Source organism: Dermochelys coriacea, chromosome 7, assembly GCF_009764565.3.
Source record: "Dermochelys coriacea isolate rDerCor1 chromosome 7, rDerCor1.pri.v4, whole genome shotgun sequence".
NCBI classification, from domain to species: domain Eukaryota; kingdom Metazoa; phylum Chordata; order Testudines; family Dermochelyidae; genus Dermochelys; species Dermochelys coriacea.
Window position 1 is genome coordinate 32350766 of NC_050074.1, and position 19224 is coordinate 32369989.

The window sequence follows — 19224 nt, forward strand, 5'->3', positions numbered from 1 at the left end:
CTCAGATCCCACCCCATCTAACATCCTTCACAGGCCATTGGGCATACCTACTACTAATAGTTGAAGATCAATTAATTGCCAGAATTTGGCTATCCCATCATATCATCTCTTCCATAAATTTATCAAGCTTAGTCTTGAAGCCAGATGTGTCTTTTGCCCCCACTGCTACCCTTGGAAGGCTGTTCCAGAACTTCACTCCTCTGACAGTTAGAAACCTTTGTCTAATTTCAAGTCTAAACTTCCTGATGGCAAGTTTATTTCCATGTCTTTAAGATCTGACAGTTTGCTCATCTAGTCCTCAAAAGCATTGCAAACAATCGACTTTGAACCCAGATGGAGACTGCATTTAATAAAATCATTGTCACGGCAGTGCATTGTCCAAAACCACACTCCAGCATTCCCCAAAAGGGGAATTTCCCCAGGCCTTAAAATTAATCAGGCCCTTACAGACACAGCAAACCAAACTTTTATTCCCCTTCAAGCCAAAACAGACTCCCAGCTGTGATTCTCTCGCTTTGGGGCTTGTCTTCTTTCTGATGTTAGCTCAAGGTTTAAGTCAAGTTTTGCTCCTAACCTGCCTCCTGTCCACACACAAATCTCCTAACATGTGTTAAGTGGTGCTTTAAAATTAAGCTAGCTGGCCTGTAAGGGGTTGGAAGTTGAAGCAGGAGTGCTGCTGCCACTCAAGCTAGTAATGCAGCATCTTGAGTTAGAGCAGCACATCAACTGCTAATCCAATCACCCTGTACAGCTCCAGTATTGTGTCACAGTGCAGTTGCTCTCAGTGTACGTCTACGCTGCTTTCCGAGGCATGATTGCAGCTTGGGTGGGCATGCCTGCATTAGCTTTACTCGAGCTAGCATGGCTAAGAATAGTGAAGATGCAGCAGCACATGCTGCACAAGCCCACACATCCACAGTACTATTTTTAGCCACGTTAGCTAGATTAAAAGGTAGTGTGGCTATACCAGTCTAGGCTGCACTCACATTCAATTGCAGTGTAGACATACTCTCGCTCTAGCTGAGCTCAAGTAACTCCAGTGTACTCATTTGAGCTAACTGTTGCAGTGAAGACACCCTCCATCTCATCATGACCCATGCATCTGTTGGGCTGACCTTTCTGCTGTCACCTCCTTACAAGCAGCAGAGGAGAATTCAGGCATGCTCCATTCTCAGATGTCCAGGGTGAAGCCTGCAATGAGCTTGCAGCTAACTGTAAGTGGTTGTAATATTGTTAGACTTTCATTAAAGCCTTACCAATCATGCAGTAAGCTCCATTGTGGTCCCTCGTGGAAGACGATGCTTTAAGCTTGAGTGAAGCACAGAGGAATGCAGCTCAAACATCTAGTGCCATTATAAAAAACATTGTGGGTTTTATTGTACATAAGAATGGCCATACTGGGTCAGACCAGAGGTCCATCTAGCCCAGTATCCTATCTTCCAACAGTGGCCAATGCCAGATGCCATGAACAGAACTGGTAATCATCAAATGATCCATCCCCCGTCACCCATTCCCAGCTTCTGGCAAACAGTCTTGGGACACCATCTCTGCCCATACTGGCTCAAGGCCATTGAGGGACCTATCCTCCAGGAACTTATCTAGTTCTTTTTTGAACCTTGTTATAGCCTTAGCTTTCACAATATCTTCTGGCAAGGAGTTCCACAGGTTGACTGTGTGTTGTGTGTGGGGAAAAAAAAAAAAAGACACTTTGTTTTAAGCCTGCTGCCTCTGAATTTCATTTGGTGACCCCTAGTTCTTGTGTTATGAGAAGGAATAAACAACACTTCCTTATTCACTTTCTCCATACCAGTCATGATTTTTTAGACCTCTATCATATCCCCCCCACCCTTAGTAATCTTTTCCAAGCTGAAAAATCCCAGTTTTATTGATCTCCCCTCACATGGCAGCCATTCCATACCCCTAATCATTTTTGTTGCCCTTTTCTGAACCTTTTCCAGTTCCTATACATCTTTTTTGAGATGGGGCAACCACATTTGCAGTATTCAGGATGTGGATGTACCATGGATTTATATACAGGCAATATGATATTTTCTGTCTTATCATCATCCCTTTAAGGATTCCCAACATTCTGCACCCCAAACTCCTTATCCCCAGCCCCATCCCAGAACCTGCACCACCAGTCGGAGCCCTTCCTCCCTCCCCCCCAAGTGTCTCAATCCCCTGCCCCAGCCTGGAGTCCCCTCCCACCCTCCAAATCCCTTGGTCCCAGCCTGGAACCCTCTCCTACATACCAAACCCCTCATCCCCAGCCCCACCCCAGAGCCCGCACCTCCATCTGGAGTCCTCAACCCCCACACCCCCAACTCCCTGCCCCAACCCAGAGCCCCCTCCTGTACCTTGAAAGTTTGCCCACCTCTGGTGTAAGGCCATGAGTGTGGACAACTTCCCATGTGTTTACCCAACTTTGTTGTGTGTGGGTCTTCTAGACTCCAGGATGGAGCGAGTACCATCACCTGCTAATCACACGTAGCAGTTTGCAAAGCACTTTGAGTCTGTTCAATTTCTGCACCCACTCTGTGGCACAATGGCTTTCTATTTCAGTGTAGGCACAAGGTGGGTGGAGTGGCAGCTTCTCTAAGACATAAGTTCAGCTTCCATGAGCCATCCACTTCCTGTGAATTCAGGCAGCTCCACAAACAAGTCTATAGTTCCATGGGGGAAATTGCCATGGGGGCAGCATCTTGTCATCTAGGTACTGCCATTTGCCTTGATTTGGTTGCAGTTCCTCTTTAGTGTTCAGTGGCAAAGCTTGGCGTAGCCCCAAGCTGCCTTTGGGCAGTAGTGATGGTAAGCGAGCATTAGTGTGCAGATAGGGCTGATGGTGTTTAGGACACAGCTGGTCAAAGCAACTTCAACTGTGGATGTTCAGAAGGAGGAAGAGTCTCCCCACTTGCTCTGGGGTCTGGATTTACTCCATAACGAAGAAGAAAGCTCCATTACGAGATGATCTTCTCTCCCTCAGGGACCAGTTGGGAGCTGCATTGTATGAACCATTTAAAACTAGACAGTGCATAGCTCCATGGAATACACTGGCAGGATTGTTCTCTCACTTCCAGGAAGATGGATTTAATCCCCTTTGGGGACTGGTTGAGTGGGTGTTTGGCACTGACTCAGCGTGGACAGTGTCACAGCATAGATGCAGTAGAGGATGACAATGTGCCCCAGTGGTAAGGACAGAGGTGTCCTACCAGCCTTTGGAGCAAAGGTGTGCAGATGTAAGTGGTCGTGCTTGGGTCTGCATGGGGCAAGATGTGCTGGGACACATCTCAGTAAAGGTAAGGGAAGATCCTGTAGGGAACTCGCTGGCAGTACTCCTGCCAAGCAAGCCCATACTTCCGCAGGCACTGGTGCTCATCCCGGGCCTCCCGGTGAATCAGCAGCACGGTGAAGTAGAAGACGTAGAAGTAGGGCAGGACGTGTGTCAGGCCTGAGGGGGTGGGAAGAGACATGGGCCATGAGCCCTTCCTCTAGGACCTTCTTGTGCAATGGTTCTCCACCCATGGGCTGCTTGTGGCCTAATCAGCACACAGCTGTGAGACTCATGTGACATCCTCAGGGCATTACAGGTAGTATATATATTGCGTGGATGCGGCCCACATAAAGAGCTGCATATGTGGCCCACAGTGGTAAGTACATTGAGAACCATTGTTCTAGTGGATAGTCTGAGCGCTGAGCAAGCTTGTCTAGGGGCATAGATTCCTCCCCACTCCCACGTTAATGATCAAAGTGACGGCATCACTTTGAATGTGCGACCAGCGCCTTCCACCTGGGACTTCAGGCCAACCAGACCAGGTGCCTTCTACGAGACCTGTGGCTGGAGTATGGGGCAGCATATTGGTGCCATCTGCTTGGGACATGACTGGGATGTTGGGCCAGAGCAGGCACCCTCTGTGTAGCTCATGGAAGACACAATGGATGCCCCAAGGCAGACACCACTGCCCTGAGGGCTAAAGAGATGCTGCCCTGCCTCCATTGCAGAGGGGCAGTAGGGATACGTCCTGCATGCCCTAAAGGCACAGGTCCCAGTGGGACACCAATGCTGGGGGCAGGAGAAGGAGACAACCCCCACCTACCAACACCTCCTTGCTAGCCTTTCCACTGGCCCCCTCCAGGCAGGATTTAGAGACTTACCACAGGGCAGAGACCAGGCCAGAGCCATGATGAGATCCCCCAGGTAGTTGGGGTGGCGCACAAACCCCCACCACCCAGACACCAGGAGATGCCGGCCCGTGGCAGTGGGGATGGTTTTGAGACCTGGGAGGAGGAGAAGAGCATTACCCACATAGCAACCATTTTCTCCCTCCCTCTCATTACCTAACGCTCCATTAACATTCCTTTCTTCTCCCACTCCAGACTCCTTCACTCCATGTCCCCCATACAACTCCTGTCCAAGAGATGGCTGCAGCTCACCAGTTACTCTGGGGTCGTTGGGGTTCCTGCGGAAAGTGTTCTTCTGGGAATTGGCGCTGCAGAAGATGCAGTAGCCCAGACCTGCCAAGAAGAGAACCAGAGTGAGGATAGGCTGTGGGAGCTCTAGGCATGGGGATATTGGAACTTCTGCCATGGATTGGTATGGAAACAGATCGCTCTGGAGAGGACAGAGGGATGAATGACAATGGTGGTGGATGCTGGCTCAGGGGGTGACATTGAGCAGGGCTTTCAATCCTCAGGCTTCAGGGTGTGGCTTGGGGCTGGTCAGGTGGGGATTTCACGCGATTGTACAATAAGGTGCGTTGCAGGGTTGGTGAGGCAGGGAGGGTGGGGGTGAGGGTAAGAGATACTTTGATAGATGGGGTCATGGGGTAAAGTGGGAGAGATACTACACCTACTGGTCTAGGCTAGATGGGTCCATTGGTCTGATCCAGGACAGGGGAGAGGAGAGGAGAGGAGAGATATGGGACTGAATGGGCCTATTGGTCTGCTATGTGAGAGGGAATCACCTGAGCCTCACCATTGAGCAAGAGGATCCCGGCAGCCATGGGTAGGTTCAGCTTCTGTGGGTGGTTGACCAGGAAGTAGGCCTGCAGGCTGTAGATGAAGGGCACCCAGGCCAGGTCCCCAAAGGTCAACATGAAGCCAAATCCATCGTGTACAATGTCCATGGTAGTGAGGATGGCCTCCTGCAGGACACAGAGGAGCCACATCCAGCATGGATAAATATTTAAAAAACCCTAAATCTATTTAAAATTAAATTTGAAATAAACAACCTATGCTAAGCCTAACCATGCTATAATCTATTAAAATCATTTAAATATAAAAAACCCACCCAATATTAGGCAGGACACGTTTGCTGCCAAGTTTAAAGAAAGTGAACACAGAACTGCTTGACATCACTGGCTAGGCACCTGGAACCAGAGAGTTTGTTGAAGCGCTAAACCACCTTTCAACTATTGGCAGTAGTCTCTTCTGCAGGTGCAGAGAGAATATTTTCATTTCATTTCCTTTTATTCAACTAAATCAGTTCAGCGACTAGTTAATTCAAAGTTAAGAAATCAATTGGGAGTTGAACAGGCAGGAAAGTTTGTTTTTCTATTCCAATCTATGAAGAAAGAGTGTGTGTGTGAGAGGAAGAGATCTACTAGTTCTAAAATCTTGAATGACATGGTGACCAGAAACATACAGATACTACTTCCTTTGTTTAAATACAATCAGTTTTAAAGTGTATTAACACACAAAATAGTTTTATTTTATTAAAATCCCTAACAGGTGGTTCTGGAGATGTATTGAATTTTAATTTCCATACAAATAGAGCTGGACACAAATTGCAAGTAAACATTAATCATACTTAGAGACTAACAAATTTATCCGATGAAGTGAGCTGTAGCTCACGAAAGCTTATGCTCTAATAAATTTGTTAGTCTCTAAGGTGCCACAAGTACTCCTTTTCTTTTTGCGAATACAGACTAACACAGCTGCTACTCTGAAACCTGTCATTAATCATACTGTAAATACAACATTCATCATTTTCTAACATAATAAAAATGTAAAGTAAGCTATATAATTGCTCAAATAAATGTGTATAGATATATTGTGTCCTCCTAGTTAGCAAAAAGAAATCCTGACTTTATATTAAATTTGGTACGTTTGGTTGCAAATTAACGTGTTTTAATAATTACCCACCAGTGAGAATCAACCTTTTGTTAGGAAAATAACTATGAAGTACAAATGCAAAACTTAACTACAATCAATTTAAATTGCTTTGATTTAAATCAATCCACCCTGGCCACATCTGTGCTTTAGATCACCAATTCCCACTCCCTTCTCAGAGCTGGGTCCTCAATCCCAGCTCCCCGTTTGAGCTACTGGACACCACTCTCCTCCCAGACCTGGGAAGGGAACCCAGGAGGCCTCCCCTAAGGTTCCCTTTGTAGCCCCTAGGCCAGTGCAGATCCCAAGCCAAGGATGTGGGAGTGACTCACCTCATTCCAAAGTGCATCCACCACATACAGCAGCTGGAAGGCATTGACCAGGAGCATGGCCAGTGAGGGGCTGCCCCGCAGCTCAGTCTCTTTCACCAGCATGGCCATGTTCACCAGTGCCTGGCAGGAGGGGAGAAATCAAGTGGAGTTTGGAGAAGACCCGTCTCCCTCCCTGCTCCTTCCCTTGCCCGCAGCACCCTGTCTGCCCAGAGAAAAAAAAAAAAAAAAAAAACACCCGATTGCTGAGTGGGCCAGGAATGCCATTTCAGATTTTGGGAGGGGTAGGGGGCAAATTTAACCATGATTCCAGAGGCTACTTGGGCACCTAAACACTCTTGGTGGTTGTTTTTTTTGGTTGTTTTTTTGTGCAGATGATAACTTATATACAGTGCTCCTGTCAGATAATTTTTAATTCCTATATAAAGAAAGAAAATTAAATAAATATTAGACCCACTCAGCTCTAACACTAACATGGTCTGACATCTTGTGTCAAGTCACTGAAGGGACACTGGTTAGGTTTAAAATTTTATTGTATATTCTTAATTTGTTACTAACTCTTGAATACAAGAATTGAAACAACTGTAGAAAGTAATCTAGATTACTTTCTACATTACTTTTTTGCAGTTCATCAAGCTTGGAATAAATCATTTAACTTTTGGAAACATCTTATTAGGGTAAGACCCCATGAGTTTATACTGCACCTACCTGGGGCTCTAGGGGTGTTACCCCACTTCAAATAATAGACAAGAAAATGACTTGAAACAGTAGTGAAACTGACACATTCAAGTCACTTTCATAGTATTGCCAACCCCAAATGTTAAAAAACAAAACAAAACAAAAAAAACACACCAAGAATCAGGCTCACCAACAATCATGAGATTGGCTTTAAAAAATAATTGATGGGGGAGGTTAATGTATATTCTGCTTTTTGAGCCTTTAAGGTGTACTGGGGGGGGGGTCACATTTTGAAGCTTTCTCCACAAGAACTAGAAACTTGTAAGAATGAAGGCTGAAATCATCACAAGTCACTTGACTCCAGGACCTGGGCTTTAAGGAAAACAATAATCATCATGAGACTCATGACAAAAATCATGAGAGTTGGCAACACCGCTTTCACTTCTGTTTAAAGGCTAGTTACTTTCCAGAAGGGTCTTAAACATAACACTACAGTGATTGAGTTGCAGTTTTCACAGGATAATATTTTAAAACAAACACCAAGGAAATTTCACATTTTAGAGTTGAGGGGAAAATTGAGATTTCTGAGGTATATCAGGGCAACTGCAGGCAGGAAAGGAAAATAAAAAGGTACAGGAGCTCTGGGCAGCTCTTCCTCTTGAAAGAAAGTTGGAGGGGCAAATCTTTAGTCCTTAATCAAGTTAAAAAAAAAAAAAAAACACTTATATTGTCATCAGCGCCTCCACTCAGATATAAACATCACAATGAACATGTGAGGTCAATTATGCACTTCATACTTAAGTATCACAGCCATCTTATCCAGAGTTACACACCTTATATGCATTGGCTCAGGGACTACATTTTCTGAACAGTGCTGGGCACACAGATGGTGCCCAGTGAATAATACAAATCATGACAATAATCATCAACTTTATGGACTCTGTGGATGCAATTTCAGTTTTGTTCTGGAATTGGCCTGAATACAGCTGAAACCCTACGAATCTGATGTATAATCACATCTGATATTCATACAACACTTTCTCATTTCTTCCTTTTTTCAAACTCAGAACAAAAAATGGTTCAGTTTAAATCTATGGGCATGTCTTCACTAGCAACTTTAGAGCGCTGGCTGCAGCAGTACTTTAACACGGCTGTGTAGTCACAGCATAGCTCTGGGAGAGAGCTCTCCCAGCGCCATAAAAAAAAAAAAACCCACCTCCAGGAGGGGAATAGTTCCCAGCACTGGTGCACTATCTACGCTGCCACGTTACAGTGCTGAAACTTGCGGTGCTCAGGGGGGTTTTTCACAGCCCTGAGCGAGAAATTTGCAGTGCTGTCAAGTGCCACTGTAGACAGGCCCTAAAATTGCATAGCAGGCATTGCTGTACAACTTAGCCTGGGGCAGAACCTGCCACCCATTGGCAGTTAAGCGCTCTCCTCTCATCCTCTTTTTTCATCCTTCCTGACTTCGGTGCTGCTTTTCATACTGTCAGCCATCCTTCTGAATCCCCTGGGACCAACTGCTGGAATCTCAGAACTGGCCTTCTTGGTCCCATCCATCAGAGGCCTCCTTTTTGCAGCATGCAGCAGAGAGAAAGGCTAGTCCAGTGTTTAGGGAGCGAGCCCTGAGAGACCTGGGTTACACACACACACACACACACACACACACACACACACACACACCTTCCTCCGCCCATGACTTCCTGTATGACCTCAGGTCAGTGTCTTAGGGACAGAGTTTCAAAGGCTTTTAGGCACCCAAAGTTGCAGTTAGGCAACTAGTGGGGTTTACAAAGCACCTAACCTTCTAGGTGCTTTTGAAAATCCCACTAGGTGCCTAAATACCTTTGAAGATCTGGCTGTTAGTCTCTCAGTGCCCTCATCTGTACAATGGGGATAACAGCACTGCTCGACCTCACCGAGGGGCTGTGATGCAAGGCGCTCAGATACTATGGTGATGGGGCCACATAAGTACCACAAGTGGAGTGGGCACGTCTCTATATCACTGCTTGCCATTCCCTGGGTTTTGGTCCCTTCTTTTCACTTATGCCCCTCACATCTCCCCCTTTTCTGAATGTAACCTTGGCTCAGAGGGCTCGGTTGTATTTCTTCCAAGTCCCCTGCATTCTCTCTTCAACCCCCACCCACCACCATCACCTGCATCCATAAACCTGGGAATCCTGGACGCCCCATCATCTCAGGCATTGGCACCCTGACAGCAGGATTGTCTGGCTACGTGGACTCTCTCCTCAGGCCCTACGCTACCAGCACTCCCAGCTATCTTCGAGACACCACTGACTTCATGAGGAAACTACAATCCATCGGTGATCTTCCTGAAAACACCATCCTGGCCACTATGGATGTAGAAGCCCTCTACACCAACATTCCACACAAAGATGGACTACAAGCCATCAGGAACAGTATCCCCGATAATGTCACGCAAACCTGGTGGCTGAGCTTTGTCACTTTGTCCTCACCCACAACTATTTCAGATTTGAGGATGATTTTTACCTTCAAGTCAGTGGCACTGCTATGGGTACCTACTTGGCCCCACAGCATGCCAATATTTTTATGGCTGACTTAGAACACTTCCTCAACTCTCGTCCCCTAGTGCTCCTACTCTACTTGTGCTACATTGATGACATCATCATCTGGACCCATGAGAAAGGCTCTTGAGGAATTCCACCTGAATTTCAACAAATTTCCACCCTACCATCAACCTCAGCCTGGACCAGTCCAGGCAAGAGATCCACTTCCTGGAACCTACAGTACAAATAAGCAATAGTCACATAACCACCACCCTATACCAGAAACCTACTGACTGCTATACATACCTACATGTCTGCAGCTTTCATCCAGACCACATCACATGATTCATTGTCTACAGCCAAGCCCTAAGATACAACCGCATTTGCTCCAATCCCTCAGACAGAGACAAACACCTATAGGACCTCTATCAGAGATTCTTAAAACTACAATACCCACCTGGGGAAGTGAAGAAACAAATTGATAGAGCCAGAAGGGTACCCAGAAGTTACCTACTACAGGACAGGCCCAACAAAGAAACAGACCACCACTAGCCCTCACTTACAGTCCCCAACTAAAACCTCTCCAGCGCATCAAAGAACTACAACCTATCCCAAAGGACAATCCTTCACTCTCACAGACCTTGGGAGACAGGCCAGTCCTTGCTTATACACAGCCTTCCAACCGGAAGCAAATACCAGCAGCTACACACCACACAACAGAAACACTAACCCAGAAACCAACCCCTGCAATAAACCCCGGTGCCAACTCTGTCCGCATATCTATTCAAGGGACACCATCATAGGACCCAACCACATCAGCCACACCATCAAGGGCTCATTTACCTGCACTTCTACCAATGTGATATATGCCATCATGTGCCATCAGTGCCCCTGTGCCATGTACACTGGCCAAACCGGACAGTCTCTATGCAAAATACTAAATGGACACAAATCAGACAAAGAACTGTAACATTCAAAAACCAGTAGGAGAGCACTTCAATCTCCTTGGACACTCAACAACAGACTTAAAAGTGGCCATTCTTTAACAAAAAAACTTCAAAATCAGACTTCAGCGAGAACCTGCAAACTTGACACCATCAAATTAGGCTTGATTAAAGATTGGGAGTGGCTGGGTCACTACAAAAAATAATTTTTCCTATGTTGATACACCTTCTTGTCAACTGCTGGAATGGGCCATATCCACCCTAATGGAATTGGCTTAGTTAGCACTGACCCCCAACTTGGTAAGGCAACTCCCATCTTTTCATGTGTTGTATATTTATGCCTGCTTACTGTATTTTCCACTCCACGCATCTGATGAAGTTGGTTATAGCCCACGAAAGGTTATGCCCAAATAAATTCTCTAAAGTGCCACAAGGACTCCTCTTTGCTTTTAGTGATATAGACTAACACAGCTACCCCTCTGAAATCTGTTTTACAGGCTCATCTAAGGACTTCCAGAGCTTTAATTTAATTATCCGCCTTTTCTTATCTTAATCACCCTGCCTCCGTTTGGAAACAAAACACGAACTCCCTGCCCCAGGGACACAAGCTGGGAGAAGCACCTCTCTGCAGAACTCACATTCCACACTAATGCTGTGCAGTTAAGAGCTTTACCTGGGAACACACCTCCTGTATGAAACTCAGATTGTGGGTGGAGTGCGAAGGGGGTGTGGCAGCCCCTCCTCTGCCCTACCCAATTGGCATCCTTGAGTGAGACTCCTGAATATCTCGCTGACATATGAGGCAGACTATCCTGGTATCCTCCCCTCCCTGCTGTCCTGGATTTGACCAAAGGCATATCTATCCCCTGCATAAGACCATCCTGCCTGATTTACCCCTACCCCTGCATCAGACCACTGGGCCCACCCATACCTGGCACCCCATACTCCCTGCTGCCCAGATCAGACCAATGGGTCCATCCAGTCTGGTACTCTTCATCCCTCCCGCCATGCTTGCTCAGACTAATCGGTCCATCTAGGCTGGGATTTGTGGCTGTGGATAGTATCTGCTACACATGGCCATCTGTAGGGAGGGAAATTCCCCCTTGCAACTCTTCCCTTGGGACTAGTGTTCTCCTCTGCAGCAGGTTCTCCGATTATCTTTTGCCTTAGCAAGGTCATTATAGCCATGGATCCAAGGGTCTTTCTGCAGCAGGGAGCACCATAAAATCCCACCCACTTACCCAGCCCAGGAGGCCTGGCCGCAGCTCGCAGAAATACTTCAGGTCGAAGGAGCCAATGCGTGGATTCAGCTCATGGCCCATGAAGAAGTCATAGATAGGATTCCCTGTGTGACCAGTAGCAAGTCAGGCACCTCAAGGCAGAATAGCTACTCTCCTTTCCTCTCCCTACCACCTTGGACGAGACCAATAGGCCTGTCCAGCCCGGTATCCCCCTACTGCCTCAGATCAGACCAATGCTCCCCTCCCTGCTACCCCAGATCAGTCCAGGGAGCCCATCCTACTGGCCTGGTATCCCCCACCCCTGCTGTGCTAAATCTGGATGTGTCTGACTTCCAATGGGTGCTGTTGCTAGATGCTTCATTGGAAGGTTAAACTCCCTACAACAAGGGTGGTTCCTTTCTGACCTGCATCAACTGATCAGATACCTCCGTAGAGTCCTGGCAGTTTTTACCCTGACTGGCATCACTGGCTGCTCTCCCCCTGCACCCTCCATGACACACCAGGTGTGACCTGTGTGTCTAAGAGTCTCTGTGTTAGTGCATGTACAAGTGTCCCTGTGCACATGTCTGTATGTGTTCACACATGCATATGTGCACACGTCTATGTGTCTGCATGCACAAGATCATTCCTGTGTCTGTGTGCCCCATACGTATGGAAGGACTCACCCGAGTTCCCGCCTGGCGCCAGTGTTGTCTCTGGGGCAAAGAGGGACTTGAAGTAGAGGAGGAAGCTGAGGCTGAAGGCCAGCAGCAAGGCCGAGAAAGCCAACTGCAGGAAGTGATCATAGATGTAGCTGAGGCGCAGCCCGGCTGCCAGTCCAGCCCCCACCACCAGGGCCGTGACCCCCATCGCATGGAAAGCTGCAATGCAGGAGGAAGGAAAGCAGGACACAGGCTGCTTAGATAAAGCAACACTTTGTGACTTTTTAGCTGAGGCTCCCCGAGTGACAGCACACTGTTATTCTGGGAAACAGGCACAGAGAGGGGAAAGGACTTACCCAACATAACACAGGGAATCTGTGGCAGAGCTGGGGATAGAAGCCAGGAGTCCCGACTCCTAGCCCCTTGCTCAGACCCAATAGACAGCACTTCCCCCCCCCCCCCCCAGTACTATTACTTGTTACAATGAGGAAATTCCGTAAGAGACGTGATTGGCTGCAAATTCTGGGGCAGGTCATAGTCGATCTCCCTCCCTCACCAAACCCAACACCTACCATTAATGCGATACTGGAGCCGGCTCTTGTCTCGAAGGATGATCCCTTCTGTGACCTGGGGGAAAGCCACACAACCAGTTAGCATTGGTCTCTCTGGTCTTGACTCCAACTCCTCTCACCGATACCCTTCCTGGAGCCGCAGTTCACAACTGTGTAGATGAACTGAGTTTGGGCAGGTCTCTGCCTACATGGTTTAGCCAGCTGGCCATGAGCTGGCTCAGCCTGTGGCCCAGGCAATTCACATATGCCCTTGACCCCCCATGGGCAGCCAAACAGGTACCATTAGGCAGATGGCACCCAGCAGGGAAGGGGATGTCCTGCCCTCCCCTCTGCTCCAATGAGGCTGGCCCAGCATTACCTTCCCCATAGGCAGCATGTAGAGGGCAGCCTGGAGTCCCACCCAAGCCAGGAGCAGCAGGAAGGTATGGGAGCTCCACAGGGTGCTCAGAGGTGGCAGGGAGGGTGGGAAGTTCAGCACGCTGGCTTGCTCAGTGCGACACGTCAGCAGAAGATAGAAGACAGTAGCTGGCATGAGAAAGATGAGGATCATGGCTCCTATGGAGGGAGGAAAGAGAGGTTAGAGTGACAAGGTCTCCAGGATGATCAGAACTGTGGGAGAGACAGGCAGCAGCATCCCTAAGAGATATCACACAGTGAGTCAATGGTAGAGCTGGGAACCCAGGAGCGCTGACTCCCAGACCCACCCTGCTCTAACCATGTAGCTGCATAGCACAGCCCTGAAATAAAGCTCCAGTTTGCCCTGCCTTTCAGGGTATATGAGCCACTGCCTTCTGACCCCCCACCCCCACCCTCACCTTACCCAGGGGCCCTCCAAACTCCAGCTCTTTGGTGCGTGGGATCTTATACCGATCCATCATCCTTGTGCTCCAGCCTTCTCTGCCAACACACAAAGCTCTTCCCACAGGAAGCCTCTCAAGCCGCAGTCACTTTCTCCTTCAGGAGAGGCTCTTGTGGATCCCAGACCTATGGGACAGAACATGGGTCATTAGCACCTGCCACTCTCAGCTGGCAGTGGTTGCAGTGGGAAGGTCAGAGAGAACCTGCACCGACCTGGGTTGGGTAGTTAGCCTATGGCCATGTCTACACTACAAAATTGTGTCGACCTAACTTACATCTGCATACAGCCACCACAGGTATTAAATCACTTGTGTCGGCGGTCCTTATCCTCATCAGGGCGCTTGTATCGATTGTACTGTCAGTGCAGAGCATTATGGGACAGCTACTGAAAGTCAGTCACAGTCCATGAAAGTCTGCACTGATACTGCATTGACCTAATTACATTGACCTTGACTCTCCACCGCTGGGGGAGGTGGTGTTACTAAAGCGGCGTAGAGAGGCACTTACGTTGGCGGGAGCCAAATTTAAATGAAAACATTTCCACAGCTAGGTCACTGCAAGGCAGCTTACATAGACCTAGCTGTGTAGCATAGGCCAGGCCTATGTTACGCTGCTGGAGCTGTCACAGGACTACAAAGAGGTGAATTGAGAGTCTGAGGTTTCCAGCCCCTGTGTATGCAGCGATCATGGGAAGGGAACAGGCATGACTTATGTTGCTTAGCCTGGATTGTTTTTTTTCTTGCTGGCAACCCACCCTCTGTCAGGACCAGGATGTGGGCAGTCTGCCATAGAGGTTAGGCTGGGGAACAGGTACCGGGAGCCAGAGCCAAATGTCAGAATCAGAAGCCACTACCCGGAGTCAATGGTCAGAATAGAATCTGAAGCCAATAATCAGAGCCAGGAGCAGAAGCCAGACAAGGATGCAGGGTCAGGTGGATTGGAGGAGGACCAGAACAGGGCAGGAGCAAGCAGACACAGAAGCAATTACACCTATTGAGGCTCGGGGAGGGGCGCCACCTACCCACATCTAAAGGCCCCTCCCCGCAGCCTATGGGGAGGAGCCACTAGACCCAGGTCTCAACTGAATTCAGGGGACAACAAATTTAAAAAAAAAAACACACACAGGAATGAGTGAGGTGCACAAGGTCAAAAGCAGGGATCCAGAGGGGAACACTAAGCAGAGAACCTCAGACAATGCCTACTGCTCCTCAGAGGTGTCCAGTGGATGTGGCCCAGAGGAACTCTGTCCAGAGATCTGACCTAAGGGATGATCAGAAATAGATCTCACAGTTGCAGAGCACCTCCCCATCCAGCTTCCTCCTCCTGGTATGGTGAATGGCCACCGTGGCAAATGCCAGATGGAGGTCAATGAGGAGGTCTTGCAACTTCATGGGGCCACAGACAGACCAGGAGGTGTGGTGAAAAGTGCAGCCAGAACCTGAGGAGGAGGTTCAGAAGAAGCCAGAAAAGGGGCTGCAACCGGCGCACTCGAAGTAGATGTGCACCAGGGTCTCCCTCTCACTGCTGCAGGGGCAGGTATCGGGGGAGGTGGTGAACCATGCCAGGTACATGCCTATGCTCACAGCTCCATGAAGGAGATGCCAACTAATATCCCCGGCGAGCAGTGCGCAAGAGCAATTGCAGCAGCAGGTGCAAGTGTTAAGCTGTTGAGCATAAATGCAGAGTTGTTGGCTTCTTTCAGCCAATTGAAGGGCCTGGCCAATCAGGTGATTTTGCTGAAGCCCAGCTGGGCTCATTAACCTGTCTGGGGATAGCAGGTTCAGCCTTCAGCCACAGATAGGAAACTCAGCCCCATGGTTCTTGACAGTCCCCTCCCAGTCATTCGTGTCTCCCACTCATTTTTCTTTTAATCTTACTCGTTGCTTCAGTAAAATCCAGTAGCATGGAGTTCCATAGGTTTATAAGATGTGAGCAGCATCAAACTCCTGTGCAGTGATGGAGGACAGATGTCAGTGGGAGTTAGGCACCTAAATACTGTTGAGGATCTGGGCCTAAGCAACTTGCCCAAGGTCCTACAGGGAGCCTGTGGTAGAGCAGAGCACTGAATGTGGGTCTATAGCTAAGGGAAAGATGAAGTTGCTGGTTAAGAGAAGACCTAGAAATGCTTCCAGACAAACACCTACAAGATCTCTATCATGCATTCCTACAACTACAATACCCACCTGCTGAAGTGAAGAAACAGATTGACAGAGCCAGAAGAGTACCCAGAAGTCACCTACTACAGGACAGGCCCAACAAAGAAAACAACAGAACGCCACTAGCCATCACCTTCAGCCCCCAACTAAAAATCTCTCCAACGCATCATCAAGGATCTACAACCTATCCTGAAGGACGACCCATCACTCTCACAGATCTTGGGAGACAGACCAGTCCTTGCTTACAGACAGCCCCCCAATCTGAAGCAAATACTCACCAGCAACCACACACCACGCAACAGAACCACTAACCCAGGAACCTATCCTTGCAACAATGCTCTAATAAATTTGTTAGTCTCTAAGGTGCCACAAGTACTCCTTTTCTTCCAGCAATAGAGTTAGAGACAGAAAACAGCCCTGTCTGCTCTGGAGTTCCTAATCATCTGGCAGAACAGGATTTTGTTGTTTTAAAAGTATGTTTGTAGAAAGGTCTAAGGCTGGGATAGCAGGGAGGCTGTGCATCAGGATTGAGAGGGAGGAACCCATAATGGGAACAGCAGGTGGGGCTGCAGGTCAGGACTGAAGGCCATTGGCAGAGCTGCGTGTGGGTTGCAGAGACCAGGAATGGAATAGCAGGGGGCTGCAGGCCAGGATAGAGGGGCATTGGCATAGCAGTGGGGGGAAAGGCCAGAACCAGAATAGCAGGTGAGGCTGCAGGTTGATACTGAGGAGCACCAACAGGGCATGTGAGGGGAATCCAGGATTGCAACGCAGGTTAGGATTGAGAGGCATCAGAGCACAAACGGGAAAGTTTGGGCAACGTGCAGCTCAGGCCCCCAGCACCGGCATTTCAGAGCCTCCAAATTCACAAAAGGGGAAGAATTTCCAACTCTTCCAGAACCCCCCTTCCTGGTGGGGATCTCTCGGTTTCACAGGCTGTTGCCGGTGGCTGTACAAGACTGCGCTGTCTTGTCAGCCATATGAAATGCAGCAGCACCGAGCACCTCTAACGCTCTGAGCAACGTCGAGCTGCATCTCTGTGTGACTCACCGATGCTCCCCCTTGCCCCACAGTCCTACCTGACAGCCCGGTGTCCGTCTCTCCAAAGCATACGCAGCAGGTGCTAGCAGGGGCTCCGGATTCCTCCCATACATACGCTCCGCCCCCTGGCCCCTTTAACCCCCAACAGCTGTTGTCACGCCAGCTAATTGTAGCTCGTCCCCGCCTGTTACTGTCACCAAACATCCAATCTGAGAGCAGGGAGCTTTGCTGAACGAGGGGCAAAGCCAGAGCTTCTGGCCTATCACGGTGACTCTGAGCTTCTGACTTGCTAAGTGGGTGGATCAAGCTCCCTAAGCTCTGTTCTTACTGGCCCGGAGCTGTGGTCATGGCAATGGCTGCCTTGCCCATCCCAGGAGCGCTGCAGCCCAGAAAGCTGCCTGGGATAAGGCCATGGGCGGTACCGGTGTTTGGATGCAGGGCAAGCCAAATGACTAGGGCCCTACCAAATTCCCGGCCATGAAAAATGCATCATGGACCGTGAAATCTGTCTAGTATAGGGTAAAAGCACACCAAAGACCAGATTTCATGGGGGGAGACCAACATTTCTCAATTTGGGGGTCCTGACCCAAGAGGGAGTTGCAGGGGGTCACAAAGTCATTTTAGGGGGGTTGCGGTATTGCCACCCTTCTGCGCTGCCTTCAGAGCTGGGTAGCTGGAGAGTGGCAACTGTTGGCTGGGTGCCCAGCTCTGAAAGTAGTGCTGCCGCCAGCAACAACACGGAAGTAAGGGTAGCAGTATCACACACACAAAAAACCCCACTCCTTTTTGGGTCAGGACCCCTACAATTACAACGCTGTTAAATTTCAAATTTAAATATCTGAAATCATGATATTTATTATTTTAAAAATCCTATGACCGTGAAATTGACCTATATGGATCGTGAATTTGGTAGGGCCCTACAAATGAGTTAGCTTAGATACAGGATTGCAAAGGGTAGGATGTGGCAGTAGGGTGGTGCAGTTTGGGGCTGTTTTGGCAGAGGCTCCCTGCAGTTGTCACTTCTTTGGCCCGTGTGGTTTAGCTAGAATCTAGGGCCTTGCAGGGTTGTTTCTGTTAAGAGGAACTGATGATACAAGCCAGGTCTGTTCTTTGGTGCAATCTTGCCTATTCACAAAGAATGCACAGAAAGTCCTGTTGCCCTGAACAGAGAAGGAATCAACAACAGCAGGTGGTTTCCCTGCTCCGAAATCCCCACGTCTGCCTCTTCAGCGGGCTCTGTGCCCAAGAAGCCCTGCATCTCTACTTCCTCTCAGGGTCATGCTCACAACTGCTTCTCCTGGCTTCCTGCCTTCAGCACACACAGGCAATCCAATCTCCTAGTCATTGTGTCTGCCATCAGGGAAACCCCTCAGCTCTCTGGCTTGGCTGTGACCTTCCATGCAGCCTAGGCTATGTCTTCACTGTCAGTCAAAGAAGGGGTGTTACAGCAGGGTAACTAATGAACATTTGCTGCTTTGCTGTAAAATCCTAGTGGGGACAAGGCATAGCCAGTTTTTACCAATGTAGCAACACCATCTCCCCAATCTGGTGTCGCCTATCTGCATTACAGTGAAAGTTACAGAGCCTTGTCCCCATAGCATTTTACAACAAAACAACTAACATTCATGGGGATGGCAGGGACCTCCTGGATCAACAAGTTCAGCCCCTGCTGTTGCAGAAAACTATGTCATATACTCCTGTTCATAAACTTATCAAGTAGTTATCATTATCTCTATTTTACAGATGGAGAAACTGAGGCACAGAGCAGGGAAACAACTTGCCTAAGGTAACCCAGCAGAACTGAATGCAGCTCTCCTGAGCCCCTGGCCAATGCCCTTATCCCCTAGGCTACACTGCTCTGTTTTAAGAGGTGTGTCAGGAGTGAGATTTGACCCCATGCTTCTACACAGCAACCTGAATACCCAGGGCAAGGGAAAGCAAAGCCCTGAGATTGGTGCCTTGGATCACTTAGCCATCCCAACACATCTAAAAATAAAATAAAATAAAATAAATGGGCATCCATCCCGCTGCCTGTCACATGCTATGTGCCAAGTGAGTGTTCTGCCATTTGAGCTAATTCCCCAGATGTTAGCTAGCTCACTATAGAAACACACCCTTTTTTAGCAGT

General features: G+C 48.5%; 1 protein-coding gene across 1 annotated transcript; it reads right to left on the reverse strand.

The window, feature by feature from the left end:
• Positions 1-329: 329 nt before the first annotated feature.
• On the reverse strand, positions 330-17291 carry TM7SF2 (transmembrane 7 superfamily member 2). The gene is made up of 11 exons (XM_043518965.1): positions 17135-17291; positions 13862-14025; positions 13400-13596; positions 13042-13096; positions 12494-12688; positions 11829-11932; positions 6441-6560; positions 4973-5141; positions 4432-4512; positions 4153-4275; positions 330-3448 (listed from the first exon to the last, which is right to left on the reverse strand). The coding sequence occupies exons 2-11, from the start codon at positions 13917-13919 to the stop codon at positions 3288-3290; spliced, it is 1263 nt and encodes a 420-aa protein (XP_043374900.1). The 5' UTR covers positions 13920-14025; positions 17135-17291; the 3' UTR covers positions 330-3287.
• Positions 17292-19224: the final 1933 nt, after the last annotated feature.

Excerpts from the sequence above, each read along its gene's own strand:
- TM7SF2 (XM_043518965.1), bottom strand. The coding sequence starts at position 13,919 with ATGATGGATCGGTATAAGATCCCACGCACCAAAGAGCTGGAGTTTGGA. Across the intron at positions 13,097-13,399 it reads ACATGCTGCCTATGGGGAAG|GTCACAGAAGGGATCATCCT; the intron begins GTAATGCTGGGC and ends GCTTTCCCCCAG. Across the intron at positions 6,561-11,828 it reads GGCCAGGCCTCCTGGGCTGG|GCACTGGTGAACATGGCCAT; the intron begins GTAAGTGGGTGG and ends CCCTCCTGCCAG.